Source organism: Peromyscus leucopus, chromosome X (genome assembly GCF_004664715.2).
Source record: "Peromyscus leucopus breed LL Stock chromosome X, UCI_PerLeu_2.1, whole genome shotgun sequence".
NCBI classification, from domain to species: Eukaryota; Metazoa; Chordata; class Mammalia; order Rodentia; family Cricetidae; genus Peromyscus; species Peromyscus leucopus.
Genome location: NC_051083.1, coordinates 30,012,362 through 30,027,011, shown reverse-complemented (window position 1 = coordinate 30,027,011; position 14,650 = coordinate 30,012,362). Strand labels below are relative to the sequence as shown.

The 14,650-nt window shown below is 43.4% G+C and overlaps 1 protein-coding gene across 1 annotated transcript in view; it reads left to right on the top strand.

Annotated features, from left to right (window-relative positions):
• Positions 1 to 634: 634 nt before the first annotated feature.
• Cltrn (collectrin, amino acid transport regulator) overlaps positions 635 to 14,650 on the top strand; it is a 29,556-nt gene continuing 15,540 nt past the window's right edge. Inside the window, exons 1-3 of the mRNA XM_028887778.2 lie at positions 635 to 846; positions 1,183 to 1,241; positions 7,274 to 7,359. Coding sequence (XP_028743611.1) covers positions 789 to 846; positions 1,183 to 1,241; positions 7,274 to 7,359 — 203 coding nt within the window. The 5' untranslated portion in view covers positions 635 to 788. The remainder of the gene's footprint in view (positions 847 to 1,182; positions 1,242 to 7,273; positions 7,360 to 14,650) is intronic.

The following is a 14,650-nucleotide window of genomic DNA, read 5'->3' as shown; positions in this document are numbered from 1 at the left end:
TGCACTGAACAATGCAGTCACTAGCACAATGTGGCAACTTACACTAAATTAAATTACAGTTTCTTAGCGGTTCTAGCTCCCTTTTAAGAGGTTAACATTCACTTGTACCTAGTGGCACCAGGACAGAGTGTTGTCAGTGGTGGCATCATCATCATCATCATCATCATCATCATCATCATCATCTAGTGGTCATCACATTGGGTATCAATTCTTCATATCATTAATGCTGAGCTTTAGACAAGAGCCAAACCTTAGGGTTCAACACAACCGTCTCCTTGTCAGAGACTGTTTTACCAACCAGCATTCTAAGAACTGTGCCCTTTTCTCACCAGAGATGAAAAGGAGTTATATTTGTTTCCCAAATATGATAGCCGATCTGTGAATCAGATAGAATAGTCTGACAGGGCACAAATTTTATGCCAAAGAAAATCTCCGGGGAGGACTCAGTGCTCTCCACCATGAGCTTAACCAGACAACTACAGGAGGCATGGGGGGAGAAATTCTGATTATGTCAGCAGCGGAAACATTCTTCTGAGGTAGGGCTCGGGGGAAAAAAAAAACAACTGACCTGTTTCCCAGATGGATTTTTGTAAATAACTGACAGGAGATGGTCTGCTTCTATGGAAGTATTAACCCAACTGATGAATGTTAATTATTAAACCTTTTAGATGGTGGCTCGCTGAGTTCTCTGATACCCTAATCCGGGTCACAGAATAGTTAAAGCAGCTTTAAGTGGAGAGTGGATTTTTTTCCCCCTCAGTTTGTCTTCTGTTTTCGACTTTGAAAGAATGCTGTGGCCACTCTTTTTCCTGGTGACCGCTATTCATGCTGAACTTTGTCATCCAGGTACGTAGCCTTGAAACTTAAAAAATAAATTAACAGTTTCCTAAATGCTTGTGGAGTCATTGAGTGAAAAACAACCAAAAGCAACAACAAAAAAAATGAATTTTTTCTAAGTCTGCAGACCTGTGGATTGAAAGTTGAACCTATGAATCTTAGGAACTGAAAGAAATATGTAAATGATTTAATATGATTTTCATTAGAGTTGCAGGGGTACTGTGGCAGATCAATTGTAGTTCTTTGTTATGTTCATCTGGGCTGTATTAAAATTAGGATTTATCAGGCTGTTTTCTCAGTTTATCCTAATTTATTGCTCTTTATTGTCCCCCCCTCCTCTGGCAGATGCAGAAAATGCCTTTAAAGTAAGACTTAGCATCAGAAGCGCTCTTGGAGATAAAGCAGTAAGTGGAACACCTGCTGGTTCATTTCAGATTCTGTTTTTCTAATAGCGTCAGGCTTTCTCAAATAAATGGCTTCTCTGCATAGTGACCTTTTCTTGAGTCTTCAAGTCCGATCTTTTCCCAAAGCTAGATTACAGTAAAATGGGACTCACTGATAGAACGGGTTTGCTTATAGTATTTGATCAGTAGTGAGTGACTGAAAATAGGTGGGAAAAAATTGTGTTGCATAAAACAGTTTTGAAAACTTGAACCTCTCAGTCCAGTAACGTGGAGCAAAGGGGTCTGTCTGGTCTGATGAAGGTGTGTATGTCCAGGTTGAGTCTGCTCTTCACTGTTGTGGGTGTTAATCCAGTAACATGGAACAAAGGGGTCTGTCTGGTCTGATGAAGGTGTGTATGTCCAGGTTGAGTCTGCTCTTCACTGTTGTGGGTGTTTAAATGTTACCAGCCTGCTTTCTAGTCATCAAAAAAAAAAAAAAAAAAAAAAAAGACTGGTGCTGCCAACATCAAAATATTCCACCGTACAAAATTTCCCAGTTCTCTGCAAAGCTTCCATTCCTCCCAGCTGTGAAGGTGACAGTATGGAAGTTGTGCTTATGAAATCATAGAAGTCAAAAATCCTCACAGAGCCTTATAGGGGGTAGAAGAAGAATAAAAGCCATTGAATTAAGAAGATGGTATTGTCTAATTCTAGTGTCAGTTTTCCAGTGTGATCTGCATTTTATTTTAAACTAGTAGGTGATATTAATGCATCATACTACAAACAAACAAAACCAGATTGCTAAAGGAATTCAGAGGTATTCTATTTGCTGACCAATCAGTTGCCTTATTTTTCATTATTCCTCTGATAAGTAACAGTTGTTATGATAACAAACATTTATTTATTAAGACATTGTTTGACTTTCTAGTGGGGACTCTTCTAAGTGTTTGATTCCTACCAGCTTATTGAGCCCTTACCCTCTGGAGTACAGGTATGCTCATTCTCATGGGATGAGTGAGAAAACACAGGCCCAAGGACATATGTGACCCTTTGACAATCTCGAGCCAGTAAATGGCAGGAGTGAGACTCGAATCCAGGCAGTTTAGTTTGACTGCAGAGACTCCGCTCCCTACCAGTGTATAAGATTTCTTATCCCAGGTTCCTTAGAGTTGGCTGGATGCTGGGGATGCAATGGCAGCTAACACTGGGCTTCTCTGTGCCCTGTGGAGCTTCTAATAGTGAGAGAATAACTTGTCCATTAAATTCTCAGTAAGCCAAATGCAATGTGCTGTCTTGAGAAGTAGTACAGGAAGGAGAGATATACAGGGCCTCTGGCCTTAGCAGGGACCTCAGTACCAGATACTTCTGCAATGTCTAAAGTAACCATGAACAGACATGAGGGGAGAGAAGGAATGGCAGAGGGCCATCACATATGAACATAGCAATTATCACAAGAAGGAGCTTAGTGAGCATGAAGGATGAGAGGCTGATGTCTGGAAATGAAGCTGTGAGGAAGAACACGAGCATTTAAGGACCTTGAGAAAAAGGGACTGTGTGGGAAATAGGTGCTATGGCCGCAGGAGTGGAGGAGGGTCGAGGGTGGGTGGGAGGGTGGGAGGTGGGGGTTGTTTTAAGACAGAGGAACTGTTTAAAGCATCAAATGCTGTTGAGAGGCCTAGCTCATTGTGTGAAGCGATATGAGGGTCGATGAGGAATTTAGAGAGAGCTGTTTTTGTAAAGTGCTGGAACTGAAAGTCCGATATTGGAGGGGTTAAAATAAGTAGGATACTTTGGGGCTGAACATGCAGAACAGTATAGGTAACTTCTCTATGAACTTTTGCTAGGGCAGGACGCTGGGGCTGTACTTCAGTTGGTAGAGTGCTTGCCTAGCATGTGTGAGGCCCTGGGTTCCATCTCTAACTCCCCATACACCAGGCCTGGTAGCACTCCGGAGGTGGAGGCAGAAGGATCAGAAGTTCAGGGTCATTCTTGATTACACAGTGAGCTTGGGATACATAAGAGCCTGTGTCAAAAGACAGAGAAATCCTGGCTGGGAAAGGTTGGAGAGAGGCAGCAGTCGGAGGAAGATGAAGCAGAGCCATAGGTTTTCGCTGTTGCTTTCGTGGGAACAAGTTGAGCATGAGTAAAGGCAGTGGACAGGCCCCAGCTGGACTTGAGTACACAGAAGAAGCGGATGTTGTTTCAAGCCTGAGAAGCCCGAGAAGGGGGAGGGAAGCGTTCCTAGCTTCCCTAGCTGTGGGGATTAGCCATTATCTGGAGAGAAATGTCTGGCTGGGATGTGTGGCGGAAGTTTTGTTTCTTCATTTGAGGAAGAGGAGGGAGTTTAAGCTGACAAGCGGAGACAGTATCTCTAAATTACAAAACCAGGGGTTAGGCGTTTAGCTCAGCGGTAGAGTGCTTGGCCAAGCAAGGGAAAGGCACAGGTTCAGTCTTCAGCTCTCAGGCTTGCAGGGACTATGACACCCAAGGCATCCAGGGAGAGTCAAGGCAGCAAGGAAGTGTTTGACTGGGGGAGGGGTGTAGGGGGTTGAGGCAATCTTGGGACAGACAACTGTCTTGAGACAAAGAACTTAAGGAGAACTCTAAGAGGTGAGCAGGTAATTTGAGGGTAGGACATCGTGGATGTGTAATTAAACAATCAGCCTTGTTTTGTGACTTTCTTGTTACTTTTAGTCATTCCACTAAAATGTGAGGATTTCGGTGTCCTTAGATGTAGGCAGAAAGTAGAGTGAGCCAGGGGACTTAAGGCCTTGGTGTAACTGGTACTGAGAGGAGGAGGCAAGGCACCTGAGATGACAGGTAAATACATGCAGCTAAGATGCACATGTGGTGTGTGAAGTCACAAGTGGACTCTAACGATACATCAGTTTCATAGACTTTGGTGTCCATGGTGCCCAGTGTCTGGAACAGGCACAGGAAGTGCCACGAGCCTTCTTGTCCATGTCTCTTTCGAGTGCTCTTTTGGGCTCTGGGCATTAAGTCGGGACTGGAACTCTTAGTTACTCTTTCCTTCTCCTTTCTTCAGTTGTACGGTTTTTTTCTGATTACTGTCACATGTCGCTTGCCTTGCCGGGAAACCGTCTCTGAAACACTCTGAAAGGTGTAGCAGAAATGCGATATGAGGGCGACACAGGCTTTTAGCCTTTCCCTCCACTCGGGTTGGTTCCGTGGGGTTAATACCCAGCACAAAGTCACACTAGTTAGTCCCTTCCTGATCTCAGGAGCTGGGAGCTTTACTGCTTGACCTCAACTGTGCTCCTGCTGACAGAGCTCATGCTCACTTTGTAGGAGACACTAAGGAATCCTCTCCAAGATCCAAAATGTAATTTAAAGCCATGCTCTGGCAAGTTCTGGCTAGCATCTTCATCTTTGTTTGGTACACAGGCATTCTCATTTATAGGTAAGCAGGCTCCTTCTCCATCCCCACATTCTCACAACAAGGCTTCCTATGTATGGTGTATAAATGCATACACATCTTGTAATCTTGTATATAAAATTATATACACATGTAATGTGTATGTATACTTATATTTAAAAACCAAGATTTAGTTTTCTTTATCTGTGTTTCTGTCTCTGTCTCTGTGTGTGTGTGTGTGTGTTTGTGTATGGGTGTCCATGGAGATCCCCCAGAGCTGGAATGACAGGTGATTATGAATCACCTGACGTGGGTGCCGGGAACTGAACTCAGGTCGTCTGGAATAACAGTATGTGCCCTTCTCTGCTGAACCACCACCTCTCCAGCCTTAGGTGTATCACGTTTATTAGAGTAGGTCTCAATATGCAGTTTGAGAACTCTTTATGTAGACCAGGCTGCCCTTGAGCTTACAGTGATTCTCCTAGCTCTCCCTCCTGGGTCCTAAGGTCCTTGTGAGCCCATGCCACCGCTCTGCAAGTGGACAGGCCTTCTGTTGTTGCTGTTTTGTTTTTGTGAGCCAGGGATCAAATCCAGGACCTCATGAATGCAAGGCAAGCATTCTACCAACCAAGCTATTTCCCTAGCCCAGAGTAATGTTTGTCTGCTATTTTAAGTGGACCAGTTTTTATTTATATTTTGTGCTCAATTATTTTATTAGCCTATATCATTTAAAAAGTAAGATCTATTGCCGGGTGGTGGTGGTGCACACCTTTGATCTCAGCACCCAGGAGGCAGAGGCAGGTGGATCTGTGAGTTTGAGGCCAGCCTGGTCTACAAAGTGAGTTCCAGGACAGCCAGGGCTACACAGAGAAACCCTGCCTCAAAAAACAAAAAAGAAAAAAAAGAAGATCTATGCCCTGAAATAGTTAATACTTTATAAACTTTCAGAGTATAATATAAAAGAAAAAGTTAATATGAAGTAGGGAAAAATGAGGCTATTTGCGGAGTTGGAAGGAAGAAGGGGTAGATTTAATTAAAACACATCACACTCTTATACAAACTTCTCAGATAATATTTTTTTCAAGTTCACTTTAAAATATCGAAGGAGGGGCCAGTAAGATGGCTCAGTTGGTAAAGGCACTTGCCATCAATCAAATAACCAGAATTTAATCTCAGAACCCACCCACATGATGGAAGGAGAGAACTGATGCCCAAATTATCCCAAACTACCCCAAATGATCTGACAATGTGTGCATGTGCACAAAAACACATCTGAAGTAAATACGCACAAAGTTAATACAAATATTTTTAAAAGATTGAAGGAAGGTAGCTGGGCAGGATGATATGCATCTGTAGTTCCAGCACTTAGGAGGTTGGGGTGGGTAGGTTGCTTGAGTCTAGGAGTTCAAAACCAGCCTGGGCAATATAGTGAGACCCTATTTCAGAAAAAGGAAAACCCTACTGAAAGACTATTTCAGGTAATGTCTGAGGCTGACATTCAAATGCAACACTTAGTGTTTGCACGTGACATAAGAAGAGACTAAGCTTTCTTCTTGATGGCATCTTATTGCAGCGATGTTAGACAGGGCTGAAAGAAGGGCTGAAGTAGAAGCGAATGAAGAAAGTTTCAATACTACTGTTTAACTTACAGGGCTAGGGAGATGGCTCAGTGAGTAAAGAAGCTACCGTGCAACCATAAAGACCTGAGTTCAGATCCCCAGCATCTCCAGCAGCCCCACAAAAAAGCTTAGTGCTGTGGTAGTTGTCTATAAGGCAGGGCTGGGGCTGGGGCCAAAGACAGGAGGCCCTTGGGGCTTTCTAGCCAGGCAGTAGACAAAGTGGAAAGCTCCAGGTTCAGAGGGAAAGACCGTGTCTCAAAGTAAGGTGGAGCCAGGTGTGGAGGCACATACCTTTAGCACCTTCCAGCACCTGGGAGGCAAAGGTAGGCACATTTCTGAGTTGGAGACCAGCCTGATCTACTTGTCTAGTTCTGGGCCAGCCAGGGCTGCATATCAAGACTTTGTCTAAAAACAAACAAAAAATGTTTGTAAAGGAAGACGCTCAACATCTACAACCTCACCTTATTTGCATGTATGGGCAAGTGTACCTGCATACATGTGTACACAAACACAAACATGCATACACATACACCACACATGCACCCACACAAATAAAATTAAAATTAAAAAATCAAAAAGAATACAAGGTATACAGACATTATGAAGGCATTTAGGAAAAAAGAATGTATCTTTCTTGTCTAGAGAAGGTAAACCAGGGGATACATTGCTGTTGTTTAGGGTCATCTAGTTTTATCTATAGTCCCTTCCATACCATCATAAGAGGGCAAGATCAGTAATGATAAAAGAGTTCTTCCATCTCAATATCAACCCAAATCCTAACAATGTTCTCATGGTATACCAGGATGAGTTGTAGAAATATCAAGTTTGTTGATAGATTAGTGGCATTGTAGGGTCAAGAAAAGAGCACAACAGGAAACACACCAAACTTGGAATTGTAGAATGTCTAAGAATGTGAGTTGCCATGATCTCCAGTGCATGAGAAATATAAGGAGCGGGGAGAGAAAGAAAACAAGAAGGAGGGAGATGTGACACCCCACCAAATGGGCAGTTCGTTCTCCACCCTATTCACGCAGACGTTTTCCCCCTCTTTCTTTCAGTATGTCTGGGACACGGATGAAGAATATCTCTTCAGAGCAATGGTGGCATTCTCCATGAGAAAAGTTCCCAACAGAGAAACAACCGAGTAAGCCAACGGCATGACATCTCAAGTTTGAGATAATGCATTATTTCAAATTTCCATCTTGAAAATAATTTAGTAACCCCCAGATTTAAGGGACCAGGATGTCTGGTTATTTCTTCATTATTTATCTACTTACTTATTTTGTGTGTGTGTGTGTGTGTGTGTGTGTGTGTGTGTGTGTGTGCATCATGGCGTGCAAGGGGAACCACATCTTGTGGGTGTGGATTCTCTCCTTCTACCGCGTGGGTTCAGGGGGTCAAATTGAGAACCTCAGGTTTGGTGGCAAGTGTCTTTAACCCACCGAACCATCTCTCCAGCCCTTGAGACTTTCCATGTAATCTTGCTTGGCCTGGAACTCGCTGTGGAGCCTGGGCCAGGATGGAACTTGTGGTAATCCTTCTGCCTCAGCCATCCAAGTGCTGGGGTAACAGGCATGAGCCACCATGCCCAGCCTGGGACCTGCATTTTTATGGAACATTTCAAAGGACTCTTTGCAGTGGAGCACAGCTTATAGTTTATGCCACATTCCCTTTGTTCAACAGGTGATCTGACTATCAATGACCATGACCAGAATTCTAGTTGTATGTCTTTATGTCATAAGCTTTATACATTTCTAGTGTACACATATAATTTTTCTTGCAGAGAGCTAGGTAATATCAAAGGAAACTATTCTCCTTTAAAAAGTAATTTAAACATGGATAGACTATCCCCACATTGGTATATATCAGAATATCTTGTTAACTTTCTTCAAAATACTTAGTATAAACTATTAATAGGGTTTTTTTTTTGAGACAGTGTCTCATGATATAGCCCTGGCTGTCCTGTGTCCTTGTAGCTTTGTAGGTAGACCAAGCTAGCCTGGAACTCACAGAGATCTATCTGTCTGCCCCATCTCTCTGGGATTAAAGGTGCTTACCACCCTGCCTGGGCAGTTTTCATAGTTTCACACTTGTTTCCCTCTTCTTCTGGAGGAACTGTTGCTGTTTATAGTGCTTCTTCCCTTTTCTCTTTGGGATTAGGTTACCACTCCCGGGAGCTCTCTGCTCCCTGCCTCAGTGGTCTCCAGCTGAGAGGCAAAGTGGCTGGTGAGCTGGATGGAGTATCTGAGCATGGGCTCTCATTGCTTATGGTCCAGACTGGCCTTGAATTCATTTATGTAGCTTTAGATGGTCTTGAACTCCTGGCCCTTCTGTCTCAGCCTCCTGAGTACTGGAATTACAGGCATGCACCATCTCCTTCTCACTTTATTCAAGACTTTTTAAGATTAGGAGGAAGATATTTCTGGGGAATAAATAGCCTCCAACTAGTCCTTTTATCCTCATCCCTCAACTGCTTTACTAAAGATTACTACTTCTGCAATAAATCAGAGCCTGGAGAAGAGGACTCCTGTTAGTTGACTTCTCTTAGGTTTCCAATATCTGATGTGAGTATAAAAAAAGAAAAGGAGCCGGGCGGTGGTGGCACACGCCTTTAATCCCAGCACTTGGGAGGCAGAGGCAGGCGGATCTCTGTGAGTTCGAGGCCAGCCTGGACTACCAAGTGAGTTCCAGGAAAGGCGCAAAGCTACACAGAGAAACCCTGTCTCGAAAAACCAAAAAAAAAAAAAAAAAAAAAAAAAAAAAAAAAAAAAAAAAAAAAAAAAAAAAAAGAAAGAAAAAAAAAAAAAAAAAAGAAAAGGAAGCTGGGCATAGTGGCACACACCTTTAATCCCAGTATTCCAAAGGCAGAGGCAGACAGTCTCTGTGAGTTTGAGGCCCGCCTGGTCTATATAAGGAGTTCCAGGTCAACTAGGACTACATAGTGAAACCCTGTCTCAGTATGTACATGTGTGTGGAATCTGGGGTCAGGTATCTTCCTCCCTTGACACAGGATCTCTCACTGAGCCCGGAGCCCAAGGATTTGCTAGACTGGCCAGCATGCTCCAAGATGCACTTGTTTCTCTGCTTCTTCCGTTCTCTCGGCCCTAGAGTTACAGACACATGCCATCACACTTTGCCATGGGTGCTGGAGACCTGAACTCAGGTTCTCATGATCGTGTGGCAGGCACTTTAACAACTAAGCTAGCTCCCCAATTCCCACACATGCATGCTTGAAAATAATACATTCACAAAAGGTTTTTTTTTTAAAAAAAGAAAGTGTATAGAAAAACAAAATTTTACCCTAAATTCTCTTCATGCTTTATCAAATTACAAAGAAAATATATTTCATGACATTTTAAATTTATTCTTTGAAAATTTCACACATTTATACACTGTATTTTGATCATACCCATCCATCATTACCTCCCTCCCATTTTCCCTAACATTACAGTTTTTAAAAATAAAAGTAAGGGAAATGGATAGAGCACCCAGCAGTGGAAGTGTATGCTGTTCTTGCAGAATACATCAATTCAGTTCCCAGCACCCACACAGGGCAGCCCACAACTTCCTTAACTCCTGCTCTAGAGGATCCGATGCTCTCTTCTGGACTCGGGGGTGGGGGGCACTTGCACACCTGTGAGCAACAATCACACAGACATATGCACACACACACACACACACACACAATTAAAAATAAAAATAGATCTAAGTGAAAACAAGGTGATCGCATTCCAGAAGCTCAGAAGGAAAGAAAGCTCTTACCATCTCACAGGGCTAACTCTCCTCGTCAGCAAGTTCTGTGCTTTACTGTGTTCGGGCACTGTGACTTCCCTCACGTGCCTACATTTCATCTGGTTCATGACTTTGTTCAACCAAACACTTCTGTTCTTGGGCAAAAGTGATGAGCTAGGCAACATTTCAGGACCTGAGGAATCTGCCTTCAGAAAGTTTTCCTTTAGAACCTGGGACATTACGGTGGTTTGTGCATATCAGATCTAGTTTATTTGAAAGGTGATTCAGTTTTCAACGGACACCCAGGCTATAAAGAAGTTTCATTGCTCATCGTAAATGTCCCAAAGTGTAAAACTAGACCAATGAAGGTTTTTCTGTGAAGGTCAAAGGTGACAGTGTGAAGGACACATTTTTCTTCATTTGGCCTGTGGGGTCAGCCTAAGGAAGCACATTGTTGTAGTGGTAGCCACAGAAGGGTTTTGTCCTGAAAGCCTGCTGTGAACCTGTAATAGGTCTAACAGAGGTAATGATAGTCTCAAGAGATAACCTGTGCCTCTCAATTTGACTACCTGACTATCGAAAAAAATGTCCCCACACTCAAGAAATGGGAATTTTGGGCTGTGGGTGGTGGTGGAATCCCATCATTCCCAGGAGGCAGAGGCAGGAGAATTTCTGTGAGTTCAAGGCTAGCCTGGTCTAGAGAGGGAGTTCTAGTATAGCTAGGCTACACAGAGAAACACTGTCCCGAAAAAACCAAAAACAAACAAACAAAACAAAAAAAAAAAAAAAAAAAAAAAAAATGGGAATTTCATAGGAATCTCATGTTGGGAGAAGGAAAAGGCACCAGTCGAGGGGAACTTGTCTTCTGGAAAGAGATTTCACACAGTTTTAACTATTTGTCAGACCACCTTAGAGGATGAGACCAAAGCCCAGAAAAGGCTGGGCCAAGAATAGACAGGACCACACCTCGACAGAGACTGTTAGATGCGCATATCCTTGGCCCTCTATTTAAACTTTGATCTCACTTTAGGGCCCCCAAGATGGACTTTGGGGTTTCCCTGGATCTCTTTGTCTCTTTTCCAGTGTGGCCATGCTAACTAAATCCTCTTTCTGCTTTCCACTTTTAATTAACTGGTTTATTAAGGAGAGGTGTTTGGGCTTGACTGAGGCACAGGATCTGCCTCTGTTTCCAATATCTTTAAGCCAGATTTACCGCAACAGGAATTCCAAAGTGTTCTAAGTTGTTTTCAAGGCAACTATAATCTAGTTAGAAGTTTAGTTTTCAGGCAAACGGATATTTGACTACATATTACACAAACAAGGCTCCAAGGATAATCTCTCACTTTTAGCAGTATAGGTAGAAGTCTGGTGCAGGCATTGCTTTCTCTTTCTAAGTAGCATAGAGCTTGTAATGAATTTCTTGCTCTACTTAACTCTCCAAGGATAAGTCTTGTGACCTAAAAGGAACAATGTTTTTTTTGTATCCATGGAAAGGTAAGGGGATTACCTGTCTCGTGCTTACAGCCCAGCTCTCTTTTAGTCCTGACTTTCAGAAACAAGAGCCTAAATTCTTACCACCCGTTGGCTCTGTTTGGCCTCATTGATGAGAAGTAGCTATGGAGCCCATTTTCAGAGATTTGCTTTCAGGCCAGCGTCTCGTACATTTAAGGAGACAGAGAGAACATTTGTGGCTTCTTTTTAGGGAGTTGCTGAAAGAAGCCATTCATGTAGATGTTAATATAATTCACTGATAAAAATCATTGGTCAAGGGCTGGAGACATGACTCAGTGGTTAAGAGCACTTACTGCTCTTGTAGGGGACCCAGGTTCAGTTCCCAGCACCCACATGGTGGTTCACAACTACCCATAACTCCAGTTCCAGGGAACTTGATGCCCTCTTCTGACCTCCATGGGCACCAAGATGTGCACGGGAGGAGAAAGACCATTGACCCAAATCATCATGGCCAAATTAATTAAAGCAAGCTTTTTAAAAAAAAATTCACATACACGGGCTGCCTCCCCCCAAGGTGAAGTTCCAGAGGTCAGCACTGGATGTGAGGAAGACAAGGCTGTTATAGCTCAGGGGTAGGGGATTTCCAAATGGGGATTTGATGGGCAAAATAGGTGGGGTTACAGGAGCAGAACATAAACATAACAAGTTAGTCCTGGCCATCCTGGAACTCACTCTGTAGACCAGGCTGGCCTCAAATTCAGAGATCCACCTGCCTCTGTCTCCTGAGTGCTGGGATTAAAGAAGGCATGCACCACCACTGCATCTTAAATATATATATTTATTTATCTGTATGTGTGTGTGCCCTCAGTGGCCAGAAGAGTGCGCCAGATTCCTTGGAGTTGGAGTCATAGGTGGCTATGAGCTGCCTGATCTCGGAACTGATCTCTAGGTCTTTGGAAGAGCTGCAAGAGCCCTTAACCACTGAACCTTTTCTATAACTCCTATTCGTTTGTTAAAAATATACAGTTCTTACATCAGTGGTTTCTACCAAGTAATTATTTTGGCCTTCAGAGGTTGTTTTGTAATATCTGGAAACATTTTTGATCATCAAAACTGGAGGCTGAGTAGGCTTTCCCCATAACAGAATTATCTGGCTTGATTGTGCTGAGTTCTTTCTTTCTAGTAGTATATGGGATAATATTCCTTTGATAGCACATGTCACGTTTATTTTATCCATTCCTCTTTATTGATAGACATTTCCATTGTTCCAATTCTCTGCTTCAGTGAAGAGTGCTACAAAGACTGTCCTCATCAGTGTCCCTGTTTATTGTGTGTGCACACGGAAGAATTTCTGTCATCTAGAAAATACTTCTAATTAATGACCCAGAGTGGCTTGACCCATTGGCTTCTTGGGATTTCATTTCTTGCCAGTCCTTGGCATTATTTAAATTTGAATTTGGGGAGGGGACTGGAGAGATGGTTCAGCAGTTATGAGCATTTTCCACTCTTCCAGGGGACCTGAATTAGTTTTCCAGCAGCTCACAAGTGCCTGAAACTCCAGTTCCAGGTGATTGGACACTATATTTTGGCCTTCAAAGGAACCTGTTCACAGGTACATACATACATTCATACAGACACATAAATAAATTTTAAACACATCTTTTAAAAATGTTTAGCAATTTGAAAACTTTAATGTAGCTCATTTAAACCATTTACATGTTTTGATTATTAGTGAGGCCAAATAACAGAAATTATCCCCAACCTAATACAGCCTGCAAAAAAGAAAGAAAGAAAGAAAGAAGGAAAAAAGGAAAAAAAGGTAGAACTACATTTCCTTACTCTTCACCTCCCTAAAGTAGATTTTTTTTTTTTTCCCAGCAAGGACGCCTTACTTCATTTTGGTCATACTTGTATCTTTGTTACTTATTATATAGAGCCACATATTTTGGAATACTAAGCTTGACAGTTTCTTGCCAGTAGAGGTCAGAATTGGTTTGTGGTTCTCAGCCAGTGCTTCACTATCTATCTGTCTGTCTGTCTGTCTGTCTGTCTATCTATTTATCTATCTCTATCTATCTATCATCTATCAATCTATCTATCAATCATCTATCTATTTACAATTATCTATTTATTATCTATCTATTTGTTTTTGGCTTCTTACCCCAATGATTATTGAAATGCCTGGGGACAACGTTGCTTGTCACTCCTGTCGCCTACTGCCTGAGAGCCCAAGGATGCTGCTTCCCAGAAGGTATAATATATAATCTGGCTCCAAGCCTCAACAGTGCCATTAGCATAAACCATGGTGTGTCCTGAAGAGAAAGAAATACAATCTCAAAAAAGATGATAAACCCGAGTATAATTAAGCTCTCATTACTCTAGAAGAACAAACACTTAATGCCACAAAGCGGGCACACTGGGTGTTCGGTCCCAGACAGGTGGAAGGAACGGGTTGGTAGGGGAAAAGGCAAGGTTTTGACTCCACCAAATCTCCACAGTGGGCTCCTCGGGGCAAGGGAAGGTGACCTGTGAGACCCATCAACCCGAGAGTTAGGAAAGGGTCAGTAGGACACAAGGGTGGCGCCTTGAGTGTGAAGAGGCAGGACAGTTACTCTCTCTTAGGCCGAGGAGGCTACTAGGGTGGGTGTGCTCAGGGACCCAGTGGCCCTCTTTAGGTCTCCAGGCCCCTGGTAACACTGAATCTGCTTTTAGCTATCCAGCAGAAGCTCTGAGGTTTCCTGGATGTGCAGCTAGTTGTACAGCCGAGTGGAGGCTGAAAGAAGGCTCACAGAGATGTTTGTCCTGAAGCAGGGTTTCTGTACGGAAGCCTCAGCCTAGGCAGGAAAGGCCAGGCCCCTCTATTTCTGGTGACAGGATTGAAGGCAGATGGCCTGGTCTTGGGGCTCTGCTTCCTTCTCAAAAGGCAAGCACGATCGGTCCTCTGGTGAAGCTGCAGCCTCTGGGGCCCATGGCTTGGACTTGGAGCAGAGGAGGTGGCTTTCTGAGTCCTCTGTGAAGCTGGGGCAAGTGAGCCCTGAATCAGAGGTCCTGATCGCAGAAGTCAGGCCAGCATGGTCTACAGAGTGAGTTCCAGGAAAGGTGCCAAGCTACACAGAGAAACCCTGTCTCAAAAACCGGCTGTGGAGGCCCCTACTGCTGTGTCTGGGCCTGGGGGAGGGGGTCCCTGCTTTCTGACAAAGTGCCACTGCAAGCCCCTCTGCGCACCCGGCTTTGTGTCCAGGTGCCTGAGC